The 16,968-nt window shown below is 51.0% G+C and overlaps 1 protein-coding gene across 6 annotated transcripts in view; it reads right to left on the bottom strand.

The window, feature by feature from the left end:
* LOC309517944 (uncharacterized protein) overlaps window positions 1-16,968 on the bottom strand; it is a 39,913-nt gene that overhangs the window by 20,588 nt on the left and 2,357 nt on the right. The window contains exons 3-5 of one of the 6 annotated variants that reach the window (XM_082197621.1): window positions 16,775-16,856; window positions 16,478-16,560; window positions 12,587-12,713 (exon numbers count right to left, since the gene is read on the bottom strand). The exons of 2 other annotated variants lie outside the window; for them this stretch is intronic. In XM_082197621.1, the coding sequence (XP_082053747.1) occupies window positions 12,587-12,713; window positions 16,478-16,560; window positions 16,775-16,856 (292 nt within the window). Of the gene's footprint in view, window positions 1-4,553; window positions 4,661-6,566; window positions 6,624-12,586; window positions 12,714-16,477; window positions 16,561-16,774; window positions 16,857-16,968 lie in introns of those variants that run through there. 3 more of the 6 variants (XM_082197622.1, XM_082197616.1, XM_082197618.1) reach the window with 3 other exon arrangements.

Raw genomic sequence — 16,968 nt, 5'->3', positions numbered from 1 at the left:
ACTCTTTGAGTTCCTGCAGTTCGTCTTCAGACATGGAATACAGCTTCCCTTTGGGCAGCGCCGCCCCCGGCAGCAGGTCAATTGTGCAGTCATATGGTCTGTGGGGGGGTAGCTTGTCTGCCTCCTTCTCGCAGAAAACCTCCAAAAATTCTGCGTACTTGTGGGGAATCGCTTGCAGCGTGCCTAGCAGCAGCTGTGACTCCTCTTGCTCCCCTTCCTGCTGGGGCACGATGCAGTGTTCAGCACAAAAGGAAGAGCCGAAGGTCAGCTGCCTCTGGTACCAAGCCAGCGCCGGGCTGTGCTTGTCCAGCCAACTCATGCCCAATACAATAGGCGTGTCCGACAGTTGAGTGACGTTGAAGCTGATGATTTCCCTGTGATTTCCAATCCGCAGCACCATAGGTGGCGTCTGCTTCACCACTTGCCCCCCTAGCAGCTCCCTGCCATCCACCGTGACAACCTGCAGGGGCAGCGTGGCAGGCAGCAACTGTATAGCGTGCCGGTCGACAAAGTCCTGCCCTATGAAGTCTGCATTGCTTCCCGAGTCGACGGTGATTGGCACGTCCATGGTGATTCCATTGGGTAGCTGGAGCGATGCGGTGAGCCTCACTACTGGCTTGGGCGGGAGGGGGTCCATGGGCGGTAAAATCTCTGGGGACTGCTTCACTGAGACGTCTGGCTGGGCCCCAGTGCCTCTTCCTCCAGCCAGACATCGTCGTTTCCCTGCTGTGGTTCTCCGTGCTGCGTTGCTGCAGTCACCATTGCTGAGGCTGCAGTGTGCTTGTGGAGCCTCCGGGGACACTCTTTCGCCAAATGGCCTGGATCCTCGCAGATGTAACACTTCCTGTTCCCTCTAGGAGGCTTCGCTTTCACTGCTGCCGGTGCTAGGGCTCTGGCTGCTGACTGAGCCCTTGCACTCCCAACCTCCATCGGTTCCACCCCTCCTCCTGTTGGAGGCGTGGATTGCGTACGCGCTGCTTCTCTGGGAAGGAAGGAGGAGCCCCTGGCTGGTTCGCGCCCGCTGCGCCCTTCGTCCCTGCTCCACGGACGTTCTTCCAGCCGCACCCCCACCGCCAGCGCCCTCTGAACGATCTCCTGCGTGGTCCGGGGTCTCTCCCCCCTCGCAATCTCATCTTTAACCGAGTTGTGCAAGCCCTCCCAAAAAAGGTCTCTGACAGGAGCCGAATCTCTGTCCCATTCCAGGGCACTGACCAAAGCGAAAAAGCGGGCATGATACTGCCTTACGCTGGCCCTCCCTTGCCTTAGTCCATGCACCTCCTTTCGGGCAAGATCCACGTCAATGCTTGATAAAAAACAGCCATCCATCGCTTTAATAAAGGCGTCTGCATTTTGGAGCGCAGGATCCTTATCTCTCCACAAATTGCGCAGCCATGCTTTTGCGTCTCCATGCAAATGGGACATGATGAACCCCACTTTCTCTTGTTCATCTCTAAAGTCTTTGTGCAGTAGTTGCAGTGCACACATTACGTCTGCTCTAAAGTTGGGGTACTGTTGCAAATTCCCATCGAAGTGCGAGACTAGACCGCCTGTGCATCTCCCCAACCCAATCCCCTCTGATTTGGGTGTCTGTTGCCCTTGCTTCGTAAGCACGTCCAACCTGACCTGGAGATCCCTGTAGGCGGCAGCTGCTTCCTCCTCTCTCTTCCTGGACGCCAGCGCCTCGGCAGTCAGTCGTGAAACTGATTCTCTGAGTTCCGTTATTTGCTGTTCGGCCGTCATGTTGTCTGCCGTTCGTGAGCTCTCTTGTAGGCACCCGCTTTCTCTCCTCTCCGCGGGGCCGTGGATGCCCACAATTTAAAGAGACGGAGCTTACTGTCAGGGTTACTTCCAGATCCGAGCTCACAGAGGATCACGCTAGCCAGCGGTCGTTAAATAAAAGTCTTTATTGAGTTACAGTCTCCATTCTCGAGCTGTTGCGTGCAACCCTACGTCTTATGCTTAGATCGGCGAAGCTCCGTCTGAGTCTCCGCCCCTTGCGCACCAACTTAATATCCTAGCCCTGCTCCACCTTTTCCGCCTGACAGTTCTCCTCTGGGTCCCTCTGCCCCCCTGGGTCTCTTCCTTCCGGGATTCTTCTGACGCTGACCCCCCGGACCCTTCTGTCTCCTTGCGCCGGGCTTTAGGACCTGGCTCCCTTTCCGGGCTGCCTACTGCGCCACCTTCCTGTGCATTTGAACTTGGCGCGCGCGCCCAACCTTCCACTTTCCGTCTAACCGTCACTTCGCTCCCCGATGAAGGTGTGGCCACTCCTGACTCGTGCCCTCCTTCCTGTTGCGAGCTGCCAGCGCTTGCTCCCTGGCGCTCTTCCTCTTTCCTACTCTCTGGCGGTGACGTTGGTCCCGATCTCCAACTGCTCCCCTCTGAGTCCCCTCTGGCTCTTTCTTCCTGGGGTGTCCCCCTAGTCTCCCCCCTTGCCCTGGCCACTGGTGCTCCTTTTTGTGAATCTTCTGATTCACTGGAAAGGCTCGGAGATCTCGGGTCGTCGTCATCACTCATCCTTTCGTCTGCCTCCTCCCCCTCGCTCTCTGTTTCCTCCCTTGCCCTCGCCTCTGCTCCTGAACCCCTGACATCATCCAACTGGGAGCCTTACCGAGGGAGGCCATGATCCCACGATTCTCCTCCATGACTTCCTTATGCAAAGATCTCTGGTCAGGATCCAACAACACCCACTCCTCCTCCGTGAAATGCACAGCTACATCTTCAAAGCACAGAGGACCCTGAAAGGAAAAAGACAAGGGTTCTTCTCTAAGGCAGTCTAAAGATTATCTACTACACTTTGCGGTGGTGTTTCCTGCCTGTTCATTGCTGTGTTGTGTTAATTGCAATGAGAAGACTCAGAAATGCTGAGCAAAGGTCCACTACGCTGTATCACTTGGTCCCTGCAGGGATGGCGCTCTGAGGGTTGGGCACCGCTAAGTGTTTTTGGATGACGAACTGGTAAACAAGTCTTAAATCTTGGACCAGACAAAAAGGAGCTGGGGTAGAATTCAAGGCTTCTAAATAAGTAAGAGGGAGGTGGTATTACTGACACGGCTTGCAATTTTTGGTATAGAAAGTATCGGTCTAATATGCAGAGATCTTTCCTATTCTATTGATTCAAGAAGGTTCTGGAAACTTGTCTGGGTCTCACAGCCTAGAAGCTACTAAAAGCTGCAAGTGGCAAGTGACTGTTGTTGGTGTTGTTTAGTCGTTTAGTCGTGTCCGCATCTTTGTGACCCCCTGGACCAGAGCACGCCAGGCACTCTGGTCTTCCACTGCCTCCCACAGTTTGGTCAGGCTCATGTTTGTAGCTTCGTAAACACTATCCAGCCATCTCGTCCTCTGTCGTCCCCTTCTCCTTGTGCCCTCCATCTTTCCCAACATCAGGGTCTTTTCCAGGGAGTCTTCTCTTCTCATGAGGTGGCCAAAGTATTGGAGCCTCAACTTCAAGTGACTAGCTGGTCAGCAATTTTTCCATTCTGCCTGGAAACAAGCAGAAGGTTCCTGATGTTTGGGTTACTCCTTCAGAGAAGCTGAGTACAGCTGGTTGAAGGTGGCCCTGTTATTTTTCTATCCCAAGGCCATGCTGCCTATAAACAGAGCCCAGAAGAAACATAGGCTTCATTTTTCTCTATCTTTCTTCCTGGTGGGGAGATCTGTACATAGTATGTCTGAGTGCTAAGTTCTTAGTCTTATTTTAAATTTAAGATTATTTTTTTTATATTGCGTCTGGATTCTTAAGTACTATGCAAACCCCAAAGAGTTGAATTCGTGAATAGTTATGCTCATTTCCCTTCAGTAAATAATACTAGATGAAGCTCCTGTGCCTGGTCTGTTTTTTGGGACCCTGCATTGTGTTTACTCTGCCAACAATTTGTTGAAGTCTAGTCTGGATCTTAGTCTGAATCTTTATGGGGCACATCCTTGACAATTACAAGGTGACTGGAAGGGTCACAAATGGAAGGATCTCCTCTCTCCTCACCCCATCTGCTATTTTTTGGGAGGGAGGGGTGGGTTATAAGTTATTTGTGGTGTAAGTGGGCATTATTGTCTTGGAAGATGTTTACTAAGGCCAATTCATGCAGAAGATCACTTAAGGTAAGGAGGCTGTTTCCTCAGCAGATAGACCTCCTTGAATGGCACTTTCAGCCTTTGTTTGGAACAGCTTTGACAAAAGCAAAGAGGAAGAGAGATATTTCTTCATTCCCAGAGACACCCTGGCTGCCCCACTCCTGAGCCTCTTTCCCCACAAGGCTCCTTCCTCCTACCTGATCTGCTTCTGCAGCTGCTGATTCCTCTCTACCACCAGGAAAAGACGGGTGAGGAGGTCTTGCCGGCATTCTTCTTTCACCTGAGAGACAAAGGTTAGTTGGAAGCCAGGAGTGCATGCTTCTCTGAGATGTACATTTTGACGGTTGTACCTGTTTCATAGTTTTGTTGTGCTCTTCTGGGCTCTTGGGCCCAAATGTCTCCCCCCCAAAATTGAAAGAACTCACAGATTATTTCAAAAGCAACAGAAAGACCAAACGGAGAAGAAACTCCTTCCTCCTTACCTAGTGAACTCTCTCTGGTGTCCAACCGAGTCCTCTCTGCCTCAGAGTAATTGGAGCCCATTTCTGCAGCCAGATCCTTTTCCTGAAAGAGCAACAAGGATTCAAAACTGGAGAGAATGGAGAGAAAGGCTAGAGAAGGAACGGGAGAGGCAAAATCTTTAGGGGTATCAGATATCTTCCCTTGGATACTTTCCAAAAAAGGATGGGCCATTAGTAGAGCATTTGGGGATGTTCTCCCTCCTGTTTGGAGCCCCTTGGGAGCATCCAGAGGAAAGTCTCTCTCACCTGCTTCCTCTCCTCTGCCTGACTCAGGAGGAAACCTTCGGCCAGGGCCACTGCCTGGGAACTGCTCTCTGCTCCGCATTCCCTCACCCAGCTCTCCATCTCCGCTGGAAGGACAGCCAGGAACTGCTCCAAGATCACCAGGTCCAGCATCTCAGCTTTCGTGTGCCTTTCTGGCTTCAGCCACTGGTGGCAAAGGTGGTGGAGTCGGCTGCAAACTTCTCGGGGTCCTTCAGCCTCCTGGTAACGGAACCAGCTGAACTGCTGGCTCTGCGCCTCTGAGTGGAGGGTGTCCTCCTCTCCCAGGAGCTTCTGCACTGAGTTTTCCCAGAATACCCCAGTACTCCCAATTTCCATGGCCTGGCCTCTTCCTCCTTCAGGGCCAGCTGAGTCTTGCTCTGCCATCTCAGGAAGTCTGCAAGAGATCAGAAGAAAACTCTCTTTTTTCTGCCATTTTCTATCCATCCAAATTAGAGGTGCTAGCAAATACAAAGCAAATACATTTTTTTGCTATAAAACTGACACACTGTCAGGAGAAGAGAAATGTTCTCTGAGCAATTGTGGATGAGTCTTGCTAGGAACCGGGGCTGGACTGCACCAGAACCCAGGCTGTGAGTACCACAAGGTCCAGGTTCCAGAATGACAACATAGCGCTTGGCTCCAGGCTCCTTCTACAGCTCAGGAGCAAGGGGTTTATTCATGAGTATGCAGTCCTTGATACTCCTCTGATGATGGCAGCTATGGCTAGTTTATGGTCTGGAAGGCCGTATTGTATGAGATTATTTGGAAATAGCACACGTCTCTGGCTCCATGTTCCTGATATTCCCTATGGAAACACAGGAGGACCTTTTCTGGCTCGCCCCCCCCCACCTGCAAGTAGTGAAATCAGAGGGAACCAGGCAGAGGGCCTTCTCAATAGTGGCGCCCTCCCTGTTAAACTTCTTTCCCATTTCATTCTGGAGGTCCTTTCTTAACCTGAAACTGTTCTTAACCTGAAGCACCACTTTAGCAAATGGGGGCTGCTGTTGCGCCGCTGGAGCACGATTTCTGTTCTCATCCTGAAGCAAAGTTCTTAGCCTGAGGTATTATTTCTGGGTTAGCAGAGTATGTAACCTGAAGCGTATGTAACCCGAGGTACCACTGTATTTTCCTACCAGAGAAAAACACACAATTTCTACATTCAGCTACCTTCCAAAATTCTGTTCCTGCTTCAGAAACTCAGCTATGATCTTTCCACCTGGTCAGTGCCTAGAATCCATTCAGTGTGTTAGTCCATTTCGGGAAGCCTCCCCCCCCCCCTGCCAACGTCCAGGCCAAGCTGCGCTTGATTTAAGGAGCAGGTAGAGGAAAGAAAGTCGGCTTCGTGGAGGGAGGGGGAGGGGTCTCAGCTCCCCGGCTCTGGAAAACGAGGGGATCCTTGCAATGTCCTCTCTGCGGAGAAGCCCTGGGAGACGGGCTGGAAACGGGCCCACCACCCCGCGGCCAGATTATGGGCTGGGATGCCTCTCTTGAGTCACGGCATAGTTATACTCCCCCTTTACTTCTCCAATGAGCTCAAGGGGGCATCCATGGGTCTATGGCTGCACACCTCCTGGGAAGGAGCCCCCGGCCAGGCTTTGCAGAGATGGAGGGGGAGGACCCTCGGCTCCCTGATTTGGGGGTCTGTGGGGGTGGGCAGGGGACCCCTCTTCTCCCCAATGAAGAGAGAGGAGGAAGAGAGATGAGACTCACCAGCGCGCAGAAGGCGCCGCCGAGGCAGCATTTGCAAAGGAGACCCCAGCCCCCTCCTCTTGCAGGAAGGGAGGGGGAAGGGAAGACCCCCCCCCGCGACACTTTTATTTCCTGTCCTCTCTAGGAATCTAGCTCAACTCTTTTTAACCCTTGGCAACCCGTGTGACGGACTTGCCGATAGCATGGTCGGCGGTTCGAATCCCCGCGGCGGTTCCCACCTAGCAGTTCGAAAGCACCAATAAGTGCAAGTAGATAAATAGGTACCGCTCCGGCAGGAAGGTAACGCGCTGGTGCTGGTTCGCCGGAGCAGCTTCGTCACGCTGGCCAGGTGACCCAGAAGTGTCTGCGGACAGCGCTGGCTCCCGGCCTCTAGAGTGAGATGAGCGCACAACCCTAGAGTCTGGCAGGGGTACCTTTACCTTTACCTTTTAACCCGTGTGCACCCAGCTCACCCCTCTCTCCAGAGCAGGAGCCCAGCAGGAGGCACGTGCGTTGCGCACAGTCAGAGAAGTTTTCTTGGGGGGGGGGGGCTCTTGGCTGACGTGCTAAGCTGCTCCCTCCCTTGTGTTACGGAAATGAAAGAGGGGCACATCTTAGATATCAGTTTTCCTTTCCAAACCCCTGGACGATGAGCCCATCTTCGTCCATAGTCGCAGAAGCACCACATTACACCTTGGCCAGAAACCCGTACGTTCAAGCGATCAAATATACGCTCAATATATAATATTGAAATTATGTTACTGCTTTATGAATGAACCCTGTGTTATATGAATGAACTGCATATTTGTGAATTACTGCAGATCAATCAATGAGGAGCTCTAAAATCTGAAAGCTAGCCAATCGGGTATTATCAGTCACCCCTGGGGTGGAAAGTAGGTCAGCAACAGGGAGCGCGGCAAAACCTTCAGCTCAACAGCTCAGCCTTTGCCCGGTCTTCTGTGTAGATAATGGAGAAAGCGGGTAAATTGTATCTCTTCTATTTTCGATTGCCAAAACCTCTTACATTGTTGCTAGAAAGTGTCAAATTGTATCTCTTTGTATTTAACAGTGCTTTGAAAAAGCATATACAGTAGAATCCATGCCTTAACCAATTCTCCCCATTTCAATTACATTTTGCTCCAAAAGGGCAGGCGGACTTTGACATCACCTTCCTCCATAATCCGCTAAGCGAGAGGTCACTTACACAACTCAGTAATGCTTCTGGAAATGTATTCTGGGTAGGGAGGAAAGGTCTTATAAGAGCGTGTAACCTATGTTCGGGGTTCTTACTCCTTGTGGGGACCTGTTGAGCAACAATGAAGGCCGTGGTCTACTGATCGCTGTTTTGCTCCATTCCTTGGCTGGAACTTCCTTCTTTTGCTGACCGCAGAGACCTGCGGTGGACTTGCCCCCCAACAAGCTGGGCTGCTGAGTATCCTCACACCCCATTTGGAAACAGAAACAGGAGGAGCAGCTTGCAGGGGGAAAGACCAGTGACTCATACCCGCCAACATTTATCCGGTGAAAATAGGGACGTCACATTCCATAATGATAATTTTACTATTTATACCCCACACATCTAACTGGGTTGCCCCTGCCACTATGGGCTGCTTAAAACATAATAAAATATTAAACATAAAAAGCCACTTTCCTATGCCGTCTGATTGCCTTCACGTGGCTCAGGGGTAGGATAATTCCAGAATCAAATCAGAAACCACGATGGCTTCTCTAAATCAGGGACGTCCCTGGGAAAGAGGGGCACTTGGAGGGTCTGGTGGCTTCCTTGCAAGCTTTGTGCAAACAAATCCAGAAAAATACTCTACAGGCAATCCTCAACCTCCTCGGTTGAAGGCAGTGATGCTTCTGAATGAGTTTATGGAAGCTGCGGGAGAAGAGAGGACTCTTGCACTTGGGTCCTCCTAGTGTTCTTCCCCACAGGTGAGAAGACGATGCTGGACTAGATGGGCAATGGGCCGAATCCAGCAGCCTGGCTCTGGCATGAGCGGAAAAGAAGAGAAAGTGAAGAGACACATATATGAAACGATTAATGCGTGAAATGGCTAAAGCAGAAGGAGATAGGAGAAAAGCAATGAACTCTATGGGCGAAGCATAATCTTCTGGGAACTGCAAGGAGATTCACTCTGGGGAGAGATCATTGTAGCAGCTCCACTCAGGCCAAGGAGGGTCTGCAGAACTCATGGCCCTATCTGGGGCAGACCCTTGACCTCTGCCCTACAGGAGGGACCTGTTGCCACAGGGAGACGTCCAACCTCCAGACTCCTGGGTCCTAGGGGAATTAGAGTGAACTGACCGTCCACCTGCCCCCCGATATTCCCACAGACAGCCCACCCAGAGCATCCACAAATTCACCTGGCGAGCCTCCCTCAGGTGGGCAGGTAGAAAGAAGGCAGATCCCCTAGCAGGACAGGTACTGGACTTCCTGCCCTTCCTGAAGGATGCCCTGGATCAAAGGCTCCCCTGCAACACCCTCCACACACACGTGGCAGCCTTGGGCTCAGGTGAGCAGGAGTCCCTCTGGGTTCCCACTGCCTGGTCCAACGCTTCTTGCAAAAAGGTAGTGCAGCTACAACCTGCCATTGAAATGCTAAACAATAGTGATCCAGAGTAGATTCCAATGTATAGGTAGCAGAGTAAAAACTTAAATGTTGCAAAATTCCAAAAAAACTGACCAGAGGCAATTAATATTTCATTCATCAGAGCTTTACTGCTACTGAAGGCAAATGAGCATAATGGTCACAAATCCAATACATTCAGAAATCCAGTTACAGCACACTTAACTTAAACTTCAATAAAACAAGAAGACTATACTTTAACACAATATACAGAACACCACAGCAGAAGGGAGAGAAAGTGAAACTCAGGCTCATTCTGGCCTTCCTTTTTTAGTCAGCATGACCTTGACAGAAAGAGATAAGAGAAATGGTTTAAACCAGCTGTACTCAGCTTCTCAGAAGGTATAACTCAAACATCATGAACCTTCTTGAAGCTTCCAGAACCCTCTAAAATTAAGTAGAATAGGAAAGAAAAGGAGAGATCTCTACACATCAGATCAATACTTTCTGCACTAAAAAATGCAAGCTGACACTCCCACCCACAGGGCACAGGATCCCTCCCCCATACAGTATTAAAGGCACTCACAAGTCCCCCCCTGGAGGGGAAAGGTCTGGCTGGATCGCGGTCAGTGGTGTCTGGGATTGGCATGTGCGTGCGTGTGGGTCCTTCTGCACCCGCATAGATGTGAATGTATCCTCAGAGTCCCTTCCAACACTATGATTCTACAATTCAACTATTCTCCCTGCTGTGAGTTCTTGGATGGAAAGTGAGCTTGCCCATCTGAAGCTCTTTCCACATTCCAAGCGCTGTTATGGTTTCTCCCCTGTATGGATTCTTTGATGGGAAGTGAGATGGTCCTTTCTACTGAAGCTCTTTCCACAATCTAAGCACTGATAGGATTTTTGCCCTGTATGAATTCTTTCATGGAAAATGAGATGGTCCTTTCTAATGAAGCTCTTTCCACATTCCAAGCATTGATATGGTTTCTCCGTTGTATGAATTTTTTGATGGCAAGTGAGATGGTCCTTTCTACTGAAGCTCTTTCCACATTCCATGCACTGATATGGTTTCTGTCCTGTATGAATTCTTTGATGGAAAGTGAGATGAACGCTTTTTCTGAAGCTCTTTCCACATTCAAGACATTGATAGGGTTTCTCCCCTGTATGAATTCTTTGATGGGAAGTGAGATGGTTGCTGTGACTGAAGCTCTTTCCACATTCCAAGCACTGATACAATTTCTCCCCTGTATGGATTCTTTGATGGGAAGTGAGATTGTCCTTTCGACTGAAGCTCTTTCCACATTCCAAGCACTGATATGGTTTCTCTGCTGCATGGATTCTTTGATGGGAAGTTAGTTGGGAGCTCTGACTGAAGCTCTTTCCACATTCCAAACATTGATATGGTTTCTCCCCTGTATGAATTCTTTGATGGGAAGCGAGATGGGAGCTATGACTGAAGTTCTTTCCACATTCCAAACATTTATATGGTTTCTCCCCTGTATGAATTCTTTCATGGGCAGTGAGACTTGCCTTCCAACTGAAGTTCCTTCCACACTCTTTACATTAAAATGGTTTCTCCAGTGTATGAATTCTCTGATGAGCAGTGAGACTTTCCTTCTGGGTGAAGCTCTTTCCACATTTCAAGCAGTGATAGGGTTTCTCCCCTGTATGAGTTATTTGATGGTTGGCGAGTGTGGAACTCCGACCGAATCTCTTTCCACATTTTAAGCACTGATATGGCTTCTGCCCTGTATGAATTCTTCGATGTAAATTGAGAGAGGCGCTGTGACTAAAGCTATTTCCACATTCCAAACACTGATAGGGTTTCTCCCCTGTATGTACTCTTAGATGGGAAATGAGAATTTTCTTGTGGGTAAAGCTCTTTCTACAATCCAAACATTGAAATGGTTTCTCCCCCATATGAATTCTTTGATGGGAAGTGAGATTTGACTTCCATCTGAAGCTCTTTCCACACTCTTGACAGTGAAATGGTTTCTCCCCCATATGAATTCTCTGATGGGCAGTGAGACTTTCCTTCCGGGTGAAACACTTTCCACATTCCAAACACTGATATGGTTTCATCCCAATAGGATTTATTTGATAGGAAGTGGAAAGGGAGATGGAGCTCTCTCCACACTCCAAATATTCATGTGGTTTCTCTACTGTGTGGATTTTGTCATGGTCTCCCTTGCTCTTCATTGCCAATTCAACCTCACCTGCAATGGGGAGAGAAATGGATTAGAACCTCAGAAATAAATCGAGCCCCAAATGATTGGACAATGAAAATTAACTCTTGTGATAGTGGAAGAACGAAAGAGGGTTAGGCATGAGGTCTTACTACAGGGTTCACTGCCTGTGTTGACTGGTATTCATGGACTGATTTGTGGGAACCTGAGATTTGCAAAGCCTGGCTCTTTTCTTGAATGGATTTTGTTTGGCCGAATCATGGAATTTTCTCTATTGTCAGTCACCTGCTTGTTGCTCTATTTCCAAGGTCCATAGTCTCTTTGGTCAACAAAAAACAGACAGAAGCAAAAGCAAAAACCACAAATCCTGACAGAATCTACTTTCACTTCCCTAAGATCTCTGAAAACTACATTTATGAAGGCCTGTGCAATTTAGAGCAGTCTGATCATGGTTTTAAAAAGCATAACTGGAGGAGGAATTTTCAAAGACGAAACAATCCATACCCCTCCATTTAAGGGTCCTTGTGCCCTGTTCGGATACCAGGTGCGTTAGGTGGTTCTGTTGAGCTCCATCCACATATGGCAGGTATATATATATATATATATATATATATATATATATATATATATATATATGCAGGTTTTGGTGTCTTCGGGTGTCTTCCCGTGTAAGAGTCGGGGTGTCTGTGCGACGTTTCGACGAGGTCTCACTCGTCATCTTCAGGCTGGTGCTTTCGGCTTCTTGTTACTGGAACAGAGCTCTGTTCCAGTAACAAGAAGCCGAAAGCACCAGCCTGAAGATGACGAGTGAGACCTCGTCGAAACATCGCACAGACACCCCGACTCTTACACGGGAAGACACCCGAAGACACCAAAACCTGCATTCCTGTACCCGTGAAAATCTACGAAAGCATATACACACACACACACACACACACACACTGTATTTTTTTGCTCTATAAGACTCACCTTTTCCCTCCTAAAAAGTAAGGGGAAATGTTTGTGCGTCTTGTGGAGCGAATGCAGGCTGCACAGCTATCACAGAAGCCAGAACAGCAAGAGGGATCGCTGCTTTCACTGCGTAGCGATCCCTCTTGCTGTTCTGGCTTCTGAGATTCAGGTTTTTTTCTTCTTGTTTTCCTCCTCCAAAAACTAGGTGTGTCTTGTGGTCTGGTGCGTCTTATAAAGCGAAAAATATGATATATGTCTATATCTATCTATCTATAGATCATCTATCTGTGGAATTTCAAAGCAGATATTATCATCCAACTGGGAGCCTTACCGAGGGAGGCCATGATCCCACGATTCTCCTCCATGACTTCCTTATGCAAAGCTCTCTGGTCAGGATCCAACAACGCCCACTCCTCCTCCATGAAATGCACAGCTACATCTTCAAAGCACAGAGGACCCTGAAAGGAAAAAGACAAGGGTTCTTCTCTAAGGCAGTCTAAAGATTATCTACTAAACTTTGCGGTAGTGTTTCCTGCCTGTTCATTGCTGTGTTGTGTTAATTGCAATGGAGATACTAAAAAATGCTGAGCAAAGGTCCACTACGCTGTACCACTTGGTCCCTGCAGGGATGGTGCTCTGAGGGTTGGGCACCACTAAGTGTTTTTGGATGACGAACTGGTAAACAAGTCTTAAATCTTGGACCAGACAAAAAGGATCTGGGGTAGAATTCAAGGCTTGTGAATAGGTAAGAGGGAGGTGGTATTACTGACATGGCTTGCCATTTTTGTTATAGAAAGTATTTGTCTAATATGCAGAGATCTTTCTGCTCCAAGCGGCAAGTGACTAGCTGTTCATCTATTTTTCCATTCTGCCTGGAAATGAGCAGAAGGTTCCTGATGTTTGGGTTATTCCTTCAGAGAAGCTGAGTACAGCTGGTTGAAGGTGGCCCTGGTATTTTTCTATCTCAAGGCCATGCTGTCTATAATCAGAGGCCAGAGGAAACCTGATTTTCACTTTCTCTCTCTCTCCATTTCTGGTGGGGTGATCTGTACATAGTACCGTATTTTTCGCCCCATAAGACGCACCGGCCCATAAGACGCACCTAGATTTTAGGGGGGGAAATAAAGGGGAAAAAATTATTTTCCCCCCAGGTGCGCTGCGCTACACCAGGAGCTTGGGGCGTGCGGAGCTCAGCACACCCCAAGCTTCTGCGTGCCGGCAAGGTCTCCGCTAGCGTGGGAGAGCCGGGCGCCTCTCCCAGGGCTAGCGGACCCCTGCGCTAATCCAGAAGCTTGGGGCGTGCTGAGCTCAGCGCGCCCTAAGCTTCTGCGTGCCGGCAAGCAGTCCGCTGCCGCCCCAAGCCTCCCGCACCCGGCAGGAGGTCCCGCTGGGTGCACGAGGCTTGGGGCGGCAGCGGACTGCTTGTGCGCACCTAGAAGCTTGGGGCGTGCTGAGCTCAGCGTGCCCCAAGCTTCTGCATGCCGGCAAGCAGTCCGCTGCCGCCCCAAGCCTCCCGCACCCCGCAGGAGGTCCCGCTGGGTGCGCGAGGCTTGGGGCGGCAGCGGACTGCTTGCGCGCACCTAGAAGCTTGGGGCGTGCTGAGCTCTGCGCGCCCCAAGCTTCTGCATGCCGGCAAGCAGTCCGCTGCCGCCCCAAGCCTCCCGCACCCCGCAGGAGGTCCCGCTGGGTGCGCGAGGCTTGGGGCGGCAGTGGACTGCTTGCGCGCACCTAGAAGCTTGGGGCGTGCTGAGCTCTGCGCGCCCCAAGCTTCTAGGTGCGCGCAAGCAGTCCCCTGCCGCCCCAAGCCTCGCGCACCCGGTGGGACCTCCTGCCGGGTGCGCGAGGCTTGCAGACACTCGCCCGAAGCAGGGGGAGCCCTCCAGAGGGCTCCCCGTGCTTCGGGCGACAGGCTGCCGCCCCAAGCCTCGCGCACCCGGTGGGACCTCCTGCCGGGCGCGCGAGGCTTGCAGGCATTCGCCCCATAAGACGCACCCCGATTTCCCCTTCATTTTTGGAGGGGAAAAAGTGCGTCTTATGGGGCGAAAAATACGGTATGTCTAATTGTTTAGTTCTTAGTCTTCAAGTTTTTTATTTTTGTTTTTTTACTGCAGCTGGATTCTTAAGAACTATGCCAGTCCTGAAGAGTGTCTGGCTTCAGGAAATCAGCTTCCTCCCCCCTTTGGCAGCAGATAAGCAGAATACATCGAAAGGAGACTTCCTACCAGTTAGAACAAAAAATCCATTTCCTAGGAATGAAGGTGCTCCCAATTAAGGGTTCCACCCACATCCGCCCTAGTCACCCACGTCACTACCACATCTTCTAACCCAGGGGTGTCAAACTCAAATTCATCGGGGGGCCACATCAGCAGTTTGGTCACCCTCAAAGGGCCGGTTGTATCTGTAGGACTTTATCAAAGCTATTTTTCCTTAGGCACTGGTGTGTGTTGTCTTGAACCTATACACTATTTAATATACCTATTCCAGTACGATTTTAACTAAGAATAGAGGAAGAAATAATAATGATTTTTTAAAAAGATGACGAGATGGGCTTCCAGGCAGACTGGAGCTCCAACGGGGAGGAGACAGGAGCCTGTCTCAACAGAGCAGAGCAGAAGCAAATCTTGCCTCCCCCCGCCCTGCCGCCGCACTCAGGAGTCGGAGGATACGGAGCTGCAGTTTGGACAGCAGCAGTTTCTTCCTTGCAAGGGAGCCCCAGCAGCACTGTGGGCGCGGGTGGCCAGGATTTCCTGCTGGGGCCCCGAGCTGCTGCAGTTGCTCCTGGGGAGGGGGCTATCCGCCAAGTCCTCTGGCCCGGAGAAAGCCGATGTGTTGGCGTGGGGAGGGGGGCGGTGTTTCGTAGCCAGGCTCCCGCAGCCAAGTTGCTGGCAGGCTCCCACTTTGCTCCAGCTGCCCAGATGCTGGCGCGGTCCTCTTCGGGGTGGGAGGCGCCCCTGCTTTGCGGTGTGGCACACTGCCTGCTCGCCCGGCTCCCTCCACCCCACTCTGCGCAGCTGAACCGGCAGCAGCTTCGCCTCTCCCAGCCCAGCCAGGGCGCGCCGCCTGCGGCAAGACCTGCGCCGGGTCCCCACTCTCCACTTGCCTCCGCGTTCCCTTCCCTGCCTGCCGGCCCCGCCCACCAGGGCGACCCCAGCCAGCCCCTGGCCCCGCCGCCCGCGCCCCCGGCCATCTCCTCGCCAGCTGCAGCGCCGCAGTGGCCTCTTCTTGCGGCCCGAGCGAGCGGCGTCCCAAGCGTGGCTCTCGCTCCCTGCCCTCGCTGCCAGCCTCCGCAGCTCCCTCAGGCTCCAAAAGTTGCCACGCGCGCGACCCACCCCCTCGAGCAGCCGCGCCTGGGAGGCTCCGAGGGGCGGAGGCAGCCGGCTCCGAGCTCGGCTTCGCGGGACCGCCTCCTCCGCAGCGAGCCCCGGACTGGACCGAGCGAGCAGAAAGCCTCTTTGCCCGGCCCGCAAGGCAGGCGAAAGTTGAGGGACCGGCCGGTAGGCAGGGCCGACGGGGTGCGTCGATTGGAGCCCTGTCTGCAAGCAGGCAGGGAAGGCTTCCTCGGCCTTGATGCCACAGGCCACATGACGAGGTCTGGCGGGCCGGATTCGGCCCGCGGGCCTTGTGTTTGACACCCGTGTTCTAACCTGATCTCCTAACCACTGTGCTCTCTGTGCTGCCACTTTATCTGCTCTTCTGAACTATGTCCCTCTGCAAACCACTGTTCCAAATCTATACTGTCCCTCTGCTCCTGGGAAGATTCAGGATCCTGATCAGGAGCAGGGAGAGGGGGAGGCTCCCACCATTCCTCCTCAGTGCAGCCCATCTCAGCACAGTCCCTGACAGAAAGTTGGATTTGTGAACTGTTATGCTCATTGGCCTTCAGCAAATAATACTGGATGAATCTGCCGTGCCTGCTTCATTTTTTGGGATGCTGCATTGTATTAGGTCAACTGCTTAGAAGCCCAGCAGAGCACTGAATCATAAATTTATTAATATAATTGCAAATGCTGATAAATAACACTACGGACATACAGAAGGCTAGTTAAGGAGGGGAGGCTGTTCCTGATTTTCAGCAGATAGACCTCCTTGAATGGCACTTTCAGCCTTTGTTTGGAACAGCTTTGATGAAAGCAAAGAGGAAGAGAGGGATTTCTTCATTCCTGGAGGAACTCTGGCTGCCCCACTCCTGAGCCTCTTTCCCCACAAGGCTCCTTCCTCCTACCTGATCTGCTTCTACAGCTGCTGCTTCCTCTCCACCACCATGAAGAGACGGGTGAGGAGGTCTTGTTGACATTCTTCTTTCACCTGAGAGACAAAGGTTAGTTGGAAGCCAGGAGTGCATACTTCTCTGAAATGTACATTTCGGTGGTCATACAAATTTAATAGTTTTGTTGTGTTCTTCTGGGCCCTTGGTCCCAAATCTCTACCCACCCACCCCCCAAAAAATTGAAAGAACTCGGAGATTACTTTCAAAAGTAACAGAATGACCAAACGGGGAAGAAACTCCTTTCCTCCTTACCTAGTGAACTCTCTCTGGTGTCCAATGGAGTCCTCTCTGCCTCAGAGTAATTGGAGTCCATTTCTGCAGCCAGATCCTTTTCCTGAAAGAGCAACAAAGAACGGTAGAGGCAAATATTTTATGGGTCCTGCCTTGGATGCTTCCTAAAAAGGATGAGCAATTAGTAGAGTATTTTAGGATCTTCTCCCTCCTGT

Source organism: Podarcis vaucheri, assembly GCF_965113315.1.
Source record: "Podarcis vaucheri genome assembly, chromosome: 13".
Taxonomy (NCBI): Eukaryota; Metazoa; Chordata; class Lepidosauria; order Squamata; family Lacertidae; genus Podarcis; species Podarcis vaucheri.
This window is presented reverse-complemented; position numbering and strand designations above follow the sequence as displayed.